Source organism: Lissotriton helveticus, chromosome 3_2 (assembly GCF_964261635.1).
Source record: "Lissotriton helveticus chromosome 3_2, aLisHel1.1, whole genome shotgun sequence".
Taxonomy (NCBI): domain Eukaryota; kingdom Metazoa; phylum Chordata; class Amphibia; order Caudata; family Salamandridae; genus Lissotriton; species Lissotriton helveticus.
In genome coordinates this window covers 500,159,860-500,174,720 of record NC_136062.1, presented here as the reverse complement: position 1 = coordinate 500,174,720, position 14,861 = coordinate 500,159,860, and the positions used below count along the sequence as shown (strand labels likewise).

General features: G+C 47.6%; 1 protein-coding gene across 1 annotated transcript in view; it reads right to left on the bottom strand.

Annotated features, from left to right (window-relative positions):
• LOC144826181 (uncharacterized) overlaps nt 1–14,861 on the bottom strand; it is a 263,557-nt gene that overhangs the window by 180,547 nt on the left and 68,149 nt on the right. Inside the window, 1 exon segment of the mRNA XM_078684575.1 lies at nt 12,647–13,714. Coding sequence (XP_078540701.1) covers nt 12,647–13,714 — 1,068 coding nt within the window.

The following is a 14,861-nucleotide window of genomic DNA, read 5'->3' as shown; positions in this document are numbered from 1 at the left end:
ACGATATAACGGGACATTAAAGAGCATCTTAAAGAAAATGCTTACCGCCAACAGAACGGACTGGGACATGTTGCTACCTCTGGCCCTCTATGTCATTAGAGGCCAAACCCAAAGCAGTCTTGGCTGCTCTTCGTTTGAAATGTTGTATGGGAGACAGCCCAGAAGCCTCCTAGAAATGACGAAAGAGTATTGGGAGGCCGAACCCACCAGAGACACAAAAACATTACTCGAGTATAGCCAGAATCTCAAAAACCAGTTGGGGAAAATAAGGGAATTGGCATACTCCCAACTGGAGAAAAGTCAAACGAAACAAAGAAAACAGTACGACAAGGGAAAGAAATGGAGAAAACTGGAGGTAAACGATTGGGCCTTAGTGTTGCTTCCATCAACCACTAAACGATTCCATACAGAATGGCAAGGCCCTTACCAGGTCATCGAAACAATCGGTAAAACGACATACCGACTGAAAATAACCGGCAGCAAAACCCAGATCTTCCATATCAACATCTTAAAGAAGTGGTTGGGAGCTCCTCCCCTTTCTGCCTATACCACCCCAGCCAAAGAAGAAAAAAAGGAGACCACGGTGAGCCAACTCGTCATCAACGAAGACCTGTACCAGGGACAACAAGAAGGGCTGCAGAAAGTCCTAAGTCGGTGTGCGACTATCTTCTCCGACCTCCCTGGGTCCACAACCCTGGCCGAACATCGGATCGATACACCTAACGGGACCATCGTGAAACAACGACCATATAGGATACCCGCCGCAAAAAGAGAAGCCATAAGTCGGGAGGTGAGAGAAATGCTCAACCTGGGTGTTATACGCCCTTCCAGAAGTGAATGGTCCTCGCCCATTGTGATGGTGCCAAAGCCTGACGGGAGCAGTAGGTTCTGTATGGACTTTAGGGCCCTGAACGCAGTCTCAACGTTCGATGCATATCCCATCCCAAGAATCGATGAGTTGATCGAGAAGTTAGGCGAGGCCAGATACATCAGCACCCTCGACCTCACTAAGGGGTATTGGCAAGTGCCACTGCGAGAAGATCGCAAGAAAACCGCTTTTTCCACTCCTGACGGGCTATATGAATTCACCGTACTCCCGTTCGGTTTACACGGGGCACCCGCGACATTCCAACGGTTGATGAACGAGGTGCTCCGGGGACACCAGAAGTACAGTTCAGCATACCTGGACGATATAATCATCTTCAGCCCAGACTGGGAGACACACCTCAAACACCTGGAAACCATCCTGATACAGTTAATCAAAGCAGGACTCCACGTCAATGCCAAGAAATCGAGGATCGGCTACCAAAAGGTGAAGTACCTGGGGTATATATTGGGGCATGGAGTCATAGAACCCCAAGAGGAAAAAGTCCGAGCCATCGCAGACACCCCTTTTCCCACCAATCTCAGGGACATGCGGGCCTTTTTAGGGTTAGTGGGGTATTACCGGAGATTCATACCCTCCTTTTCCGACATAGTAGCCCCGCTCACCGACGCCCTGAAGAAACAGACCCCAAAAACCGGGTTCCAGACACCGACACCCGAGATGAGAAAGGCCTTTGTGACCCTAAAAGAAATAATCACCACCCGCCCGGTGCTTTCCTCCCCCGATTTCACAAAACCCTTCATTTTACACACGGACGCCTCCGATTTCGGGATAGGGGCAGTGTTATCACAGGTTTCGGAGGAGGGAACTGAGCACCCCCTTCTGTATATAAGCCGTAAACTGTTCCCTAGAGAGGTGAGGTACCCCACGATTGAAAAAGAATGCCTGGCTATCAAATGGGCGATAGACAAGCTACGGTACTACCTGGAGGGACGCACATTCCAACTGTACACCGATCATGCCCCGCTCCAATGGATGAGCCGCAATGCTTCCAACAACCCAAGAGTTATGAGGTGGTTCTTATCGTTACAGCCGTTTTCCTTCGGAGTGCTTCACCGGAAAGCGAAGGACAATGCTAGCGCAGACTACCTGTCCCGGTTTCCTCTCCCCGATCGGGAGATTCCTAGGGGGGGGAGGGGTGTAACGGGGAGGACTGGGGACCGCCAGGCTTACCTGTCTCACCTCTTTCTGACCAGCATACAGGGGCCTGGAGAGACACCGACGTCCTGGACGACCCGAACACGGAAGACAGAGGCGAGTCCTGCTACTTTAATTGGGCGGAGCTAGAACATGAGAACGTCACAGGGCCCACCCCCTCCTACCAAGTAAAGACCGCCCAGGACTCCTCACAGGTGTGTTTTTCACTTGGAGGTGGCGGAGGAGAGAGAGACTGCAGACGAGGAGAAGAGGAGAACGAGTACGAGAGGGAGCGGAGTTGGAGAGCTGAGACAGAGGAGAGGCGGGAGCTGAGAGACGACGAAGGCAGAGCGGAACGGAAGCAGGAGGCGGAGGAGGAAGATCATCGGAGGACGGAGGCGGGGACGGGACCGGAGGAGAGAGACCATCGGAGGGGAACCGAGGCGACCGTCACAGACGAGGAAGGAGAGAGGAGCAGAAGCGGGTCGACGGGAGGAGACACCAACAAGCCAGGAGGCCAACAGGAAGGCGCTTCGCCCAGCCACACTTCATCGAGGGAAGTGTGGCTACCAGAGGTACGATCAAGGCTTTCGGGCTGGGCGGGTTTTAAGTGGCGGAAAACCCCATAAGAACGCCTGACTCATATCCAGTGCACTTCCCATCCCTCACTACCCTTGCACTTTAGACCCTAGACGATTACTTGTGCACGTGTGTACCCTCACTCCCTACCCTGTGCTGTTGGGCAGAACGGTTCCTAAAACGACCTTGTCTTTCCTCCCTGCACGGACGAGACGCCGCAACATCGTGGAGGAGGACGGCCGGACCACCAGTCTCAGAAGACACCGGGACGAGAGACGGAAAGCGATTGAGAAACGCCAACAAAGACTGGAGGAGGATACGGAGACCCCCCTGCCGTACTACAGGAAGACCATACACCGAAAGAGAACCATTAAATCAATAAAACCAGCATTACCCAGAATACCGGTGTCTGTAAGTCTATTAGAAAAGTCACAACCCCCGCTCACACCTACTCTAGACCGACAGGGCGACCCCGGGGCGCCACAATACCATAAAATGCTCACTCGTGTTCCGATTTACACGCCATGGAATGCACATGGGTAGAATGCACACCGGTGTTCTGATTTACACACCATAGTATGCACACTGTTGTTTGGGTTGACACACCATAAAATGCACACTGGTGTTCTGATTTACGCGCCATGTAATGCATATTGGTAGAATGCATATAGGTATTCCGATTTACACACCATAGTATGCACACTGTTGTTCTGATTTACACACCACAGAATACACACTGGTGTTCTGATATACACACCACAGAATGCACACTTGGGTTCAGATTTACACACCACAGAACACACACAGTTCTATTCCTATTGGAAAGAAATGAAAGAAGACAAATTGGAGGACGAGACACTGGGCGGGAAATTTTTAGGATCAATCATGAAATGTTGGAACTGGGCGAGCAGAGGGGCATGTGTCTTCATACACAAGAGCCACTTGGCAGCTTTGGGGTAACCTCTGTTCAGTCCTAAGGGGCATTTCTTTATTGATCCATAGCAATGGATGATCATTTTTCCATTGTACCAGGAATTTTCTGTTTGAGGAATAACTATACTACACATCACGATTTAGGTGTGGGGAAGGACTATCACTTATTTTAGGTCCCAAAGAAGCTCTGTGGATTTTTTCTGGACCGTAGGGCGCGAAACATGTCAACCTTACTACATTCACAGATTTAAAGGTACCTGGGTATATTACGCTCCTACAGTAGCCCTGACCCATTTACGGGTTTTATCAACCTGCCAGAAGCACCACATAAAAAAAAAATACAAGCATTTACAATGCAATAGGTCTCGCATTATTAAAGTTTGAGCTATTGGCATTGTAAATGGCAATGCCTTTTATTCATTTGCTTTGGTGCGTAAACAAGCACTTTGTACTTGTAGTCCTTGCTTATGAGAAGCAAGGCTGGCAGTCTCTTTTACTGCCAGCCTTGCTCATAGTAAGCAAGGACTATATGTTCAAAGTGCGTGTTTATGCGCCGATTGCAGGTTTAAAAAAAAAAATGAATAAAAGGCCTTGTCATTTACAATGCCAATAGCTCAAAGTTGGTACTCCATGCATCAGTATACAGTACTTCTACAAATAGCAAAATACATCCACTCCACTACAAGCAAAAAACATAAGTCAAAAACAATATAACTTACAACGCAAATAGCTCAAACTTTCACAAATGCAAGACAGATTGCATTGCAAATGCTTGTTTTTGAGTAGTAGTTGGGGGAAGCAACAATGGAGAGCGGAAGCAACATGGGAGGGCTGGAGTAACACTGGGGCACACGTGAGTGAAGGAGAAGAAATGGGCAAGAGACCAATGTAGAGCGGGCGGGAGAGAAGCATACCGGCAAGAAGCCAACGGGGAAGTACAGGGGTGAGGAGGAAATTCAAAGGGCAAGAGAGGAGGACACAGGGAAGCAACACGGAGGGCAAAGTTGGGATGGAGGAGCAACAAGCAAGACAGCAACATGGCGTGGGGGGGGAGAAGCACACAGGCGAGAAAGCAACAGAGGGAAGTACAGGAGGGCAACCAGAATGGGGTCGGAAGAAGCACACGAACAACAAAGAGCAACACGGAGTGTAAGAGGAAAGAACACAAGGGAGACAGCTGAGCAAAAACACTCTTGTGGCATGGTTCACAGTAAAGAACAAGATGTTGAGAGCCATTGTAATGACAATGCTTTTAATTTATGCATTTTGAAAATTTGCAAGGTGTGCATATATATGCATTTGGTAATTATAGTTGTTGCTTAAGAGGAGCAAAGCTGGCAGTGACTGCCCCTTTTGTAGTGGCAGCCTTTCTGTTCTTTAGCAAGGACTCCAAGTAGTAAGTGCGTGGTTCCATAGCTCGCAGGTTTGTACATTTTATAAATAAAAGGCATTGTTATTTTGAATGCCAATAGCTCGAACTCTTGCAAATACCTGTTCTGTGTGAGAGTGAAGCTTGCTTCGTGGAGCACTCGCTTTTGTTATCGGGCAGCCCTCCCACAGCGAACCCCCACTCCCACGCCTGGTGATGGAATGTGCTGGGAGAACAGAGGGCAGCCCAGGTCATCCATAAGGTCATTCTGTGAAGAAGAAAACACCGAAACCTTTGGGTTTCTGTCTGACCTTTAGGCTCAGTGAGACTCAGATGACTTGTTAAGCATCCCTTTTCACGCACTCTCTTTTTTCAGACTATATCTAACCGACCAACGTGGGAATGGATCAGGTGCGTGTAATGTGTCTTTCTGCTCCAGCCCACACACGCCAAGGGATGTTTTCATCGTGCCAAGTTGCTGTGTCCATAAAGCAAAGCCAGTCTGGAAAATGGTTTGGTAGCTTGCGAAAATAAATTGCAAACCACATTTTCAAAAACAGAAAGCAAAATTTTCACCTTACATACACACCACCCTACAACAAGATGGTAACGGGTGAGTAATTGGGAGAGAAATAGAAGGAACCAGGGCAGAGAAGCGGAAGGGGGGGCAGGGGAATGAGAAGCATCGATGCACAGGATGAAGGGCGGAAGACAGGGGGAAGTGAATGAAGGAAGGGAAAGAAGCAGGGAAGGGCTCTGCATCCGTACTTGCTGCACACAGGGGTCCGTGGGGTGCACGAGTGCTGCAGCAAGCGGGAAGGCCGGATGCCAGCTTCCACATTGCCGCATCACAGGAGGCATCAGTGGACCAGCAATGAGGGACTGCGAGCACCAGCTCAGTTCCCCCGTGTATTAAACTCTTGTGTTCAGCAACCCTCGTAAGTTAACCATGCAGCGCCCAGAGCACCCTTGGGTCAAACACACAGCTCTCGGTGCACACCAAGGCACTTACCGACAACCCCCACTTTTTGTCAGTAGACATGCATTTCTGGGTCCTGTAACAGGTTTTGGTACGATTGCAGGAAAATTAGTTTGGTGAAAAGCTTGCAAACATGAGGAAAAAAAATGCTACGTCAACACAACACAGTGGATGCCCTGACTGAACACATAACTCCACAGGTAGAAACCCTGGCACCACCACTCATGGCGTCACTAACGTGTGCAGACATGTACAACAGCATGACGCAACCACCTCCTCCCCTAATACTACTACACACCATTGTGTTAGAGCAATGATTCTTTTATGCTCAAAGCACCAAAGCTTGATGCTTCTGAACTGTTTACTAGGCCACGAATATGCAGTGAAAACCTACTACCATTCACACAAGATCTACATTGTTGTAGGATGACATTCAGCATTCCTAATATTTGCAAGGTCTATTTAATGAGATGGCATCTCACTGCAAGATCCTAACCACCCCTTGTGCTCCGGCTATAGTGAAATAATTCTGTTCATGCGCACTGCGCTTGAAAACACAGTGTGTCATAAACCATACCTGCAGATCTGCATGAAGTAACATTATGTATTTTTGGATTTTGAGGGAGGGGGGGAAGCATCATGATACACTTCAGTTTTCGCTCCTCTTCTGAGTCGTGGGCCGTCCCCTTTCTCAACAATACTAATAATTACCATATATTATCATGAGGATTTGCTTTTATAGAGCACCATTGACGGACGTACGGACGGATGTCAAAACTTGAATACAACACTTCTATAGGATACCATGGTGAATTTAATTAAAGTGAGACTCACTTGCTTTCAGCACACGTGGTGTTTGGAGGCCGGCTCAGCTCAACACCCCCGGCCTGCGCCCACTCCTCCCTGCTCGCTCCTAAACTTCGAGCCCACCCCTCGCGGCTGAATCGTGCAGAATTTCTGCAGTTTGCCTAAAGTATGATTTTATTTAGTCACTGTTTCCAACCAGCGCATTCCTCAGGGCTCCGGGAGGAGGTTGGGGCCCCACCCAGCCAGAGAGCGAAATCTGCAAGATATTAAACTGATAGAGAGGAAGGGGGCAGCCGCGGAACAGACCTCGAAATCAGAGCCACGGAGCGCAGGAAACCGACCACCCGCCCAAAACAAAGCCTCGGGGAGGCGGCGCACACCTTAAAACCGGGTGGGCGGGGAAGAACTGAAAAATAAAAATAATAGAAACTAGTACCGCGCCGCAACCAGCCGCCACACCGGGTGAGTTTTCAGGTTTCCTCTTGGCAGTGGCGGGCATTGGTCTTGCCGGGGAGCCGGTGTTAGAGGCGCGTGTACAGTGCGCAACACCGGGTGAGTTTTCACGTTTACTGTTGGCGGGGGGGGGGAGGGGGCTTGGTCGTGCCGGTGAGCTGGTGTTAGAGGCGGTGGACCATGGCTGGCTGGGGGGGGGTTGTGCATGTGTGTGTTCGCACGAGCGTGTCTGTGTATGTGTTATCCACCTGCTGGGAATCTGGGACAGGAGATGTGCACGGCGCGTGTGTGAACGTGCGCGCACACATGGTGAAATCGCCAACAGCTCTGCGCATGCCCATCCCCTGTCCCTCTTTCCCAGCAAGTGGATAACAAAAGACGCTTCGCTGGATGCAGCACTTTGCGCTGCTTACACCAGCTCGACCTAATAATACTTGTGTTATCTCTTAGACAGTTGTATCCAATTTTTTAGGACACCCTCACACTTGTAGCATCAGCAAGAACAATACAAAATCTCTGCTCAAGCAACCCTTTCTAGGGCCCTTAGCGCATAGCTAAGGGAGAGGTGTGGCGCCGCGGCCAGGGCGACTGACGCTTGGATCTGGGGATCACGGTTCGATCCCCGGTTCCGGCGGCAGGTTAGCCCAGCACCATGTGACTCTGGGCAATAGCTTGCTTAATCTCCCCGACGGCCCCCAGCGCCTAGAGACCCTTACGGGTGATTGTGCGCTTTACAAATGTGGATTATTATTTTTATTATTAGCAGGGCCGGCCCTACAAGGAGCAACGCCCAATGATGAAGCTTGACATCCCCAGGATGTGTGAGGGCATCATTTTGTCTTTCATTTCTATCAGATAGAAACAGTACCTCCTTTGTTGATTGGATTATTGCTTTTGGAGCCTAGGCACTGATGCTTTATGGGCTCCTAGTCCCTCCTCCTTTTTGCTTTCAGTTCTGATTTACACACCATAGAACACGCACAAACTCTAATTTACACAGCATAGAACGCACACGTACTCTGATTTACACACTATAGAACACACACAAACTCTAATTTACACAGCATAGAATGCACACGTAATCTGATTTACACACCATAGAACACGCACAAACTCTAATTTACACAGCATGGAACGCACACGTAATCTGATTTACACGCCATAGAACTCACACCTGTTCTGATTTACACACCACAGCAAACACACACATGTTCTGATTTGCACGTTGGGTCGATTTGGACGTTGGGTGCAACATCTTTAATTTGTTTTTGTGCCCGTTGTGGTTTATTCTTCAAACTGAAGCAATTCCATGGGAATTGCAGCAAGACTTTTCTAGATCTATTACATCTGTCACTGTTATGTTTTTTTTAAACTTTCCTCTTTCTGTGACCAGAACAATATAGGGTTATCGATAACAAATGAATCCTTTTGGTAAAGCCTAACCCTTCACACACCCCACATAATACACTGACAAAGCATTTTATTATTTTTCAAGTTTCGTCTGTCTGTAAGCTCTGCTGTTGGGATTTACACCGTCTGCATCTGTAAAGACGGGAGTTCATGTCGAACATTTGTCAGTCAGTATCTGAATCAGCATGACATGGCGAGAGTCCTTCCCCCAATATCTAGGATGTACAGTTCCACTTGTGGTGTGTCTACTCTCGTTTACAGGTGGGGCCAGGGGTGTTTACAGGTGGGGCCAGGGGTGTTTACAGGTGGGGCCAGGGGTGTTTACAGGTGGGGCCAGGGGTGTTTACAGGTGGGGCCAGGGGTGTTTACAGGTGGGGCCGGGGGTGTTTACAGGTGAGGCCAGGGGTGTTTACAGGTGGGGCCAGGGGTGTTTACAGGTGGGGCCAGGGGTGTTTACAGGTGGGCCCAGGGGTCTTTACAGGTGGGCCCAGGGGTGTTTACAGGTGGGTCCAGGGGTCTTTACAGGTGGGCCCAGGGGTGTTGGAATGGCAACATCCTCTGTATTGAGCTAGAGTTCAGAACAATGTGCCAAAGCCTTCAATCGGTTACATTTTGCTGAGTAACCAGATACCCCACTCTTCCTTCCTCATTTCTTCACATATGCTACAATGCCAATGTAAATGCATCTGCAAATTACAATAGTTACCTTCATGCTTCTACATAAATGTGTATTTTACAACTCTCTACAGTAACGCAATGCATGGCATGGGGTGAGAGGAGTACATCATGGGTCTCTAGTCTTTCATGCTGATCCGTTGTTTCCACATCCTTGGGTCTCCAGACTTGAGTGGGCACAGTCCTTTCCTTGCTCGATCCACAGTATTGTGTTTCTGCAGTGTGTTCGCATGGACCCACATCAGGATGGGCCGATTGTGCCGACTCCTTCTTGCTTCTGCTGTTCCTGGTGTCCGGACAACAAAGTCTACAGATTCTGCCTTCAAGGATGGAAATCTTTCCAAACATAAAGCTGTTCAGTAGAGAAATAAACTTTTCCTTGGGATTTTAATATTGTTCATATTCATGTGGTGCTTCGTGTCTGTGATTAGGAGCCACTTTCACTCCTTATAGATTACAAATGCATGCCCCATGTTGCAACGTTGACTCTTGTGCATATAAATAAGTCTATCTCGAGTCCAGACTGATGTGCCATGAACCTGATTGGCTTGCTCTCTCATTAGGAGTGGCCCGGTGGTAGATGAGTAATTTATCGGCCATGAACTGGGATTTTGCCACACATTTGCGCCTGCTAATTTTCAGCAGGCTGGACCTGGCGATATCAGCAGGAGCAATGTTTAGGGGATGCAGCAAATACAGCTAAAACTGCATCACATTCCTAACGAGGGCCTTCGTCTATTCTCACTGTTTTGTCTGTAGCGACTTATAAAACCCCATACGTTTTGGATGTACATTAACTCTTATATTTCCTATTAATATCTCATGGGTTGTAATATTAATATGACAATACTGGTATTGGTTTAAAAATCCACCACCACACAAGACGGACGGCTCCGCCAAGACCAAGAGCCATGCCCAGGTTGTTGTACATGGGTTTCCCTGAGGACTGGTGGAGCCGATTGTTAGCTCTGCCAGTGCTAAAAGAAGCCTATTATAGGGACAGTACACACTTTTATATAGGTACATATGTTATTTGTTGTTGCCAATATAACATTTCCTATACGATTTTTCAGATACTAAAATAATGCAATATTTTAAGCAAATAGCCTGTAAAATAACATACTTTGACAATCCCCCAAATCTCTCCCACACCAACTCCTGGAGAGCTGGGACTTGCTGAATCGTAAAAAAATTGGAGAATTTAACAGTTTCCAGGCTGCTTTTAGCTGCCATCCATTACAGACTGCAGAGTGCCATAAGGAATTTGTGGTGCGATGGACAGAACTAAACCATTCTCTCTTCTGTTTACATGCATCTGTGAGATGTTGAGCCTCTAACATGTCTTCTGTCTGTGGTCAGTGAGCCAATCAATCACGTCACTTATAGAGCCCACTACATACCCATGAGGGTCTCAGGGTTCTGGGGGGGTGCTGCTACTGATCAAAGAGCCAGGTCTTGAGGGGTCTTCTGAAGGCAAGTAGGTCTTGTGTCTGCCGTAAGTTGGTGGGGAGGGTGTTCCCGGTCTTGGCGGCGGGAGAAGGATCTGCAGCCGGAGGTCGTTCTTCGGATGCGGGGGATTGTGGCGAGGGCGAGGTCAGCAGAGCTGAGCTGGCGGGTGGGGTGTAGAAGCAGGGTCATCTGTTGAGGTATGCTGGTCCAGTGTTATGGAGATCTTTGTGTGCGTGGAGGAGGAGCTTGAAGGTTATCCTCTTGTTGACGGGGAGCCAGTGCAGGTCTCTCAGGTAGTGTGTGGTGTGGCTTTGGCGGGGGATGTCGAGGATCAGACGTATAGAGGCGTTCTGGATGCGTTGCATCCGTCTCAGGAGCTTGGCCGAGTTCCTGCGTAGAGGGCGTTTCCTTAGTCCAGCCTGCTGGTGACGAGGGCCTGTGTGACCGTTCTTGTTTCGGTGGGGATCCACTTCAAGATCCTGCGGAGTATTCGGAGGGTGTTGCAGCAGGATGAGGAGACGGCGTTGACCTGTTTAGTCATGGAGAGGGTGGAGTCAAGGATGACCCCTAGGTTGCGTGCGCTGTCGGTGGGTGTCGGACTGTTACCAGTGTTGTCGGCCACCAGGAGTCGTCCCAGGCTGATGGGGTGGAGCTGAGGACCTCCGTCTTGTTAGAGTTCAGTTTCAGTCGGCTGATTTTCATCCATTCGGCGATGGCCTTCGTTCCTTCGTGGAGGTTGGTTTTTGTGGTGTGAGGGTCATTGGTGAGGGAGAGGATCAGCTGGGTGTCGTCGTCGTAGGAGATAATGTTGAGGTCGTGCTGTTGGGCGACGTGATAGCTTTCTGACACATCAGTGCAGGACCTGACCATGGAAGGAGTGCTATATTTGGCTCAGTTATACCTGCGGGTGCTTTTGTAGAAGTGATTCCTATGCTGACAGGACACCTGTGCTGAAAGCTCCAGGATCCATGAGATGAATACTTGAACTATGCATCAGCCACCACTCTTTCTGCTGAGTCCTGGACTCCTAGGTGACAGGACATTGGTATTCTGGACGCTGTGGTGCAGGGAGCTTGAATAGTTGTCTACTGGTTTCCACTACCTCATGGTCCTGTGGTGGAAAGAAAAAGATGTGCCAGGGTAGGCCGAAAGGTTGCAGGGAGGTGTTGACTGCACATATGATCCTGGAATCGGAAGTTACGTCTGATGGGACAGTGACTCCAAGGCACTGAGTACTCACAGCGATGAAAGGCAGGAATGGAATGGACAGGAGGTGGAGGTGTATTCGGCTTTTAGAAACTTCCATTGAGAGGAACACAGTGAGAAGGTTTTGTTGCAATCTTGTGGGGTCAGTGCAAGTCTGACTTTGTTTTGCAGTAATTAGTGATCGCTAATTCAAATCTGAATGTTGCAAGTATGAAAGCTTCACTGTTTTCTGGAGTGCTTGCTGTTTCTTGTAGAAGAAATATTTATTGCAAGAAGAGTACAATGTATTTCATTTTCACAAGGGATCAGATAGTGTGCGCTTGTGGTTTCACTGTGGTGCCTCATTGTGCGTGCTTGTAGTTTCACTGAGGTGCACAACCCGGTGCGCTCGTCATTACGCTGCGGTGCCTCATAGTGCGCACTTGTAGTTTCGCTGAGGTTCATCATCATGAGCGCTCGATGTTACGCTCCGGTGCCGCACCATGTACGCTCGCTTTTACGCTGCGGTGCCTCACCATGTACGCTCGTTGTTACGCTGCGGTGCCTCACCATGTGCGCTCGTAGTTATGCTGCGGTGCTTCAGTGTGTGCGCTCGTTATTACGCTGCATTGCCCCACAGTATGCGCTCATGGTTACGCTGCAGTGCCTCACCATGTCCGCTTACACGCTTTTTCAAGCAGTGTTTCACAAACTAGAAGGATTACATTTCTCTGTTGCCTCACAAGAAATGGCATGACGAAAGGGTATTGAGTTTGAACTGATCATGTGTCCTCCTCTTTATTGATATGTTGTCTTTGATGTGCAACAAGCTTTCTTTTGTGATTAAAACGCTCCTCGCATGAATTGCATTGATAAATTCCTGTATGTATACGCTGGTGTTTTTTACAATCACTCTTGTAACTGAAGCTTTTCTCACAAAGAGTGCACCGATAGGGTTTCTCACCTGTGTGTATCCTCTGGTGTATTTTCAGATTTCCTTTATAACCAAATCGTTTTCCACACTCAGTGCACTCATAGGGTTTGTCACCTGAATGTGTTGTTAGGTGACTGATGAGATAAGAGTTCTGCTTGAAGCTTTTCTCACATTCAGAGCACTGATATGGCTTCCCCCCTGTATGTGTCTTCATGTGTTTAGCAAGGTTCCTCTTCCAAGTGAATCTTTCATTACAATGATTGCATTTAAGTGGCCTTTCTCTTGTATGTATTCGCTGGTGTGTGATATAATTTCCTTTATGATTGAACCGTTTGCCGCACACATTACACTGGTAAGGTCGTACTCCTGAATGCGTTTTTTCATGTGCGACTAGATTTCCTTTTAGATTAAAGCTTTTGTTGCATTTGGAACAGATGAATGGTCTTTCTTGTGTATGAATTATCTGGTGTGCCTTAAAATGTCCTTTATGACTGAAGATCTTTTCACAATAATTACACGGAAATATGTAAACTTTTGTATGCTTCTTCTGATGTCTGATAAATATCTTTTTCACACTGAACCTTGCATCACAGCGGGTACAGGTGTACGGTCCCTGGTGCTGGCGTGAAACAGGTGTTTTGCTAACACTACGTGTATTTTCATTCTGTTTGTCAGAGTCTTTCAACACTGGGCTTTCCTTCCTGTTCTGTTTCAGATTATTAAACCTGTGTTTACAGGTTTTATGATTTTGCGCTGCTAGTTCTTGGTTACATTCTGACAAAACAAAGTTCAAGTTGTTTATTCTCTTTTCTGTTCTCTGGAGACTTTGGGCAGAGACCTTTCCAGGAAATGACTTGGAAGTTGCTGCTTTCTTTGTGAAAATGGAATCTTCATTTTTCTTTTTTCTGCTACCTTTGCCTGTGGATTTACAGAGATCAGATTATTAACATGGCTTACATTAAATACTGCATGGAAAATACCAAAATATGGCCACAAAAATTTAGATAAAGTGTTACAAAGTTAATTTGGATCTATCGACTCATTTCAGAAACGTAGCTCAAGGCAGGTGAACTGAACAAAAGGCTATTTGTTCAGCTCCACCGCATGAGACATCGCTGCCTCACAAGAAGGAAAAGTTACTTGCCTGTAACAGCAGTTCTTCTGTGAAGGAATTCAAACGACATTCATACCCCAAGTATAACTTCCAAATGAAAAATTTTAAAATTTGATTAAACAAAATTGCAATATGCAAACAAATGACCCAAACTCTTTTCAACATCATTTTTAAAATGGATAACTAAAAAAAAATAGGTTTAAATTAAACCCTATAGATTAATAGACGGCATCCTTTTAACTTTACTGGAATTCTTTTTTCGCCTGGTAGATCTGATCTCATAAAGTGCATAGCTACCCTAAGGCTTCCCAGCCATGTGAAAGTCGAAGCGAGCACCCATGGACCTACAGAATACCTAAATCTGCTGGGGAAATAAACACGTTTCAAAATGCTTTCTGAATCTGACTTCATCCAACTCCATCCTCAGATTGAATGGCAGCCAACCCCAAATAATGGAAAGATCGGATTATGAAACTGGCAGAATAACTTCCCTTGGGAACTATTCTCATGGGTAAGCAATAGTCTGTTCCAGCATGGGTCTTACCAAGACTCCTAACCTCTTTCAGAAATTAGAAATTGTAGACCCCCCCTGTCCTGGCTGATGAATGAACCACTTGGGAGGTGTGGTGCAGCGGCCAGGGCAGCTGACGTCGGAGCACTGGGCTCACGGTTCGATCCCCGGCGGCAGCTCAGCTCAGCACCATGTGACTCTGGGCAATAGCTCAGTTAATTTCCACAATGGGCCCCAGCGCCTTGAGACCCGTAAGGGTGAGTAGTTCGCGCTTTACAAATAGGGATTTACATTTACAGTCCATGTTTTGGAATTCAAGCAATATTGTGCACTAAATGTTTGCACTGACCTCCAAGTGGCCGCTCTACAAATTTAAGCAAAGAGAACCTCATGAAAAAGTTATTTTGTAGCGGCCATACCAATATTGGATGGCTCTTAAA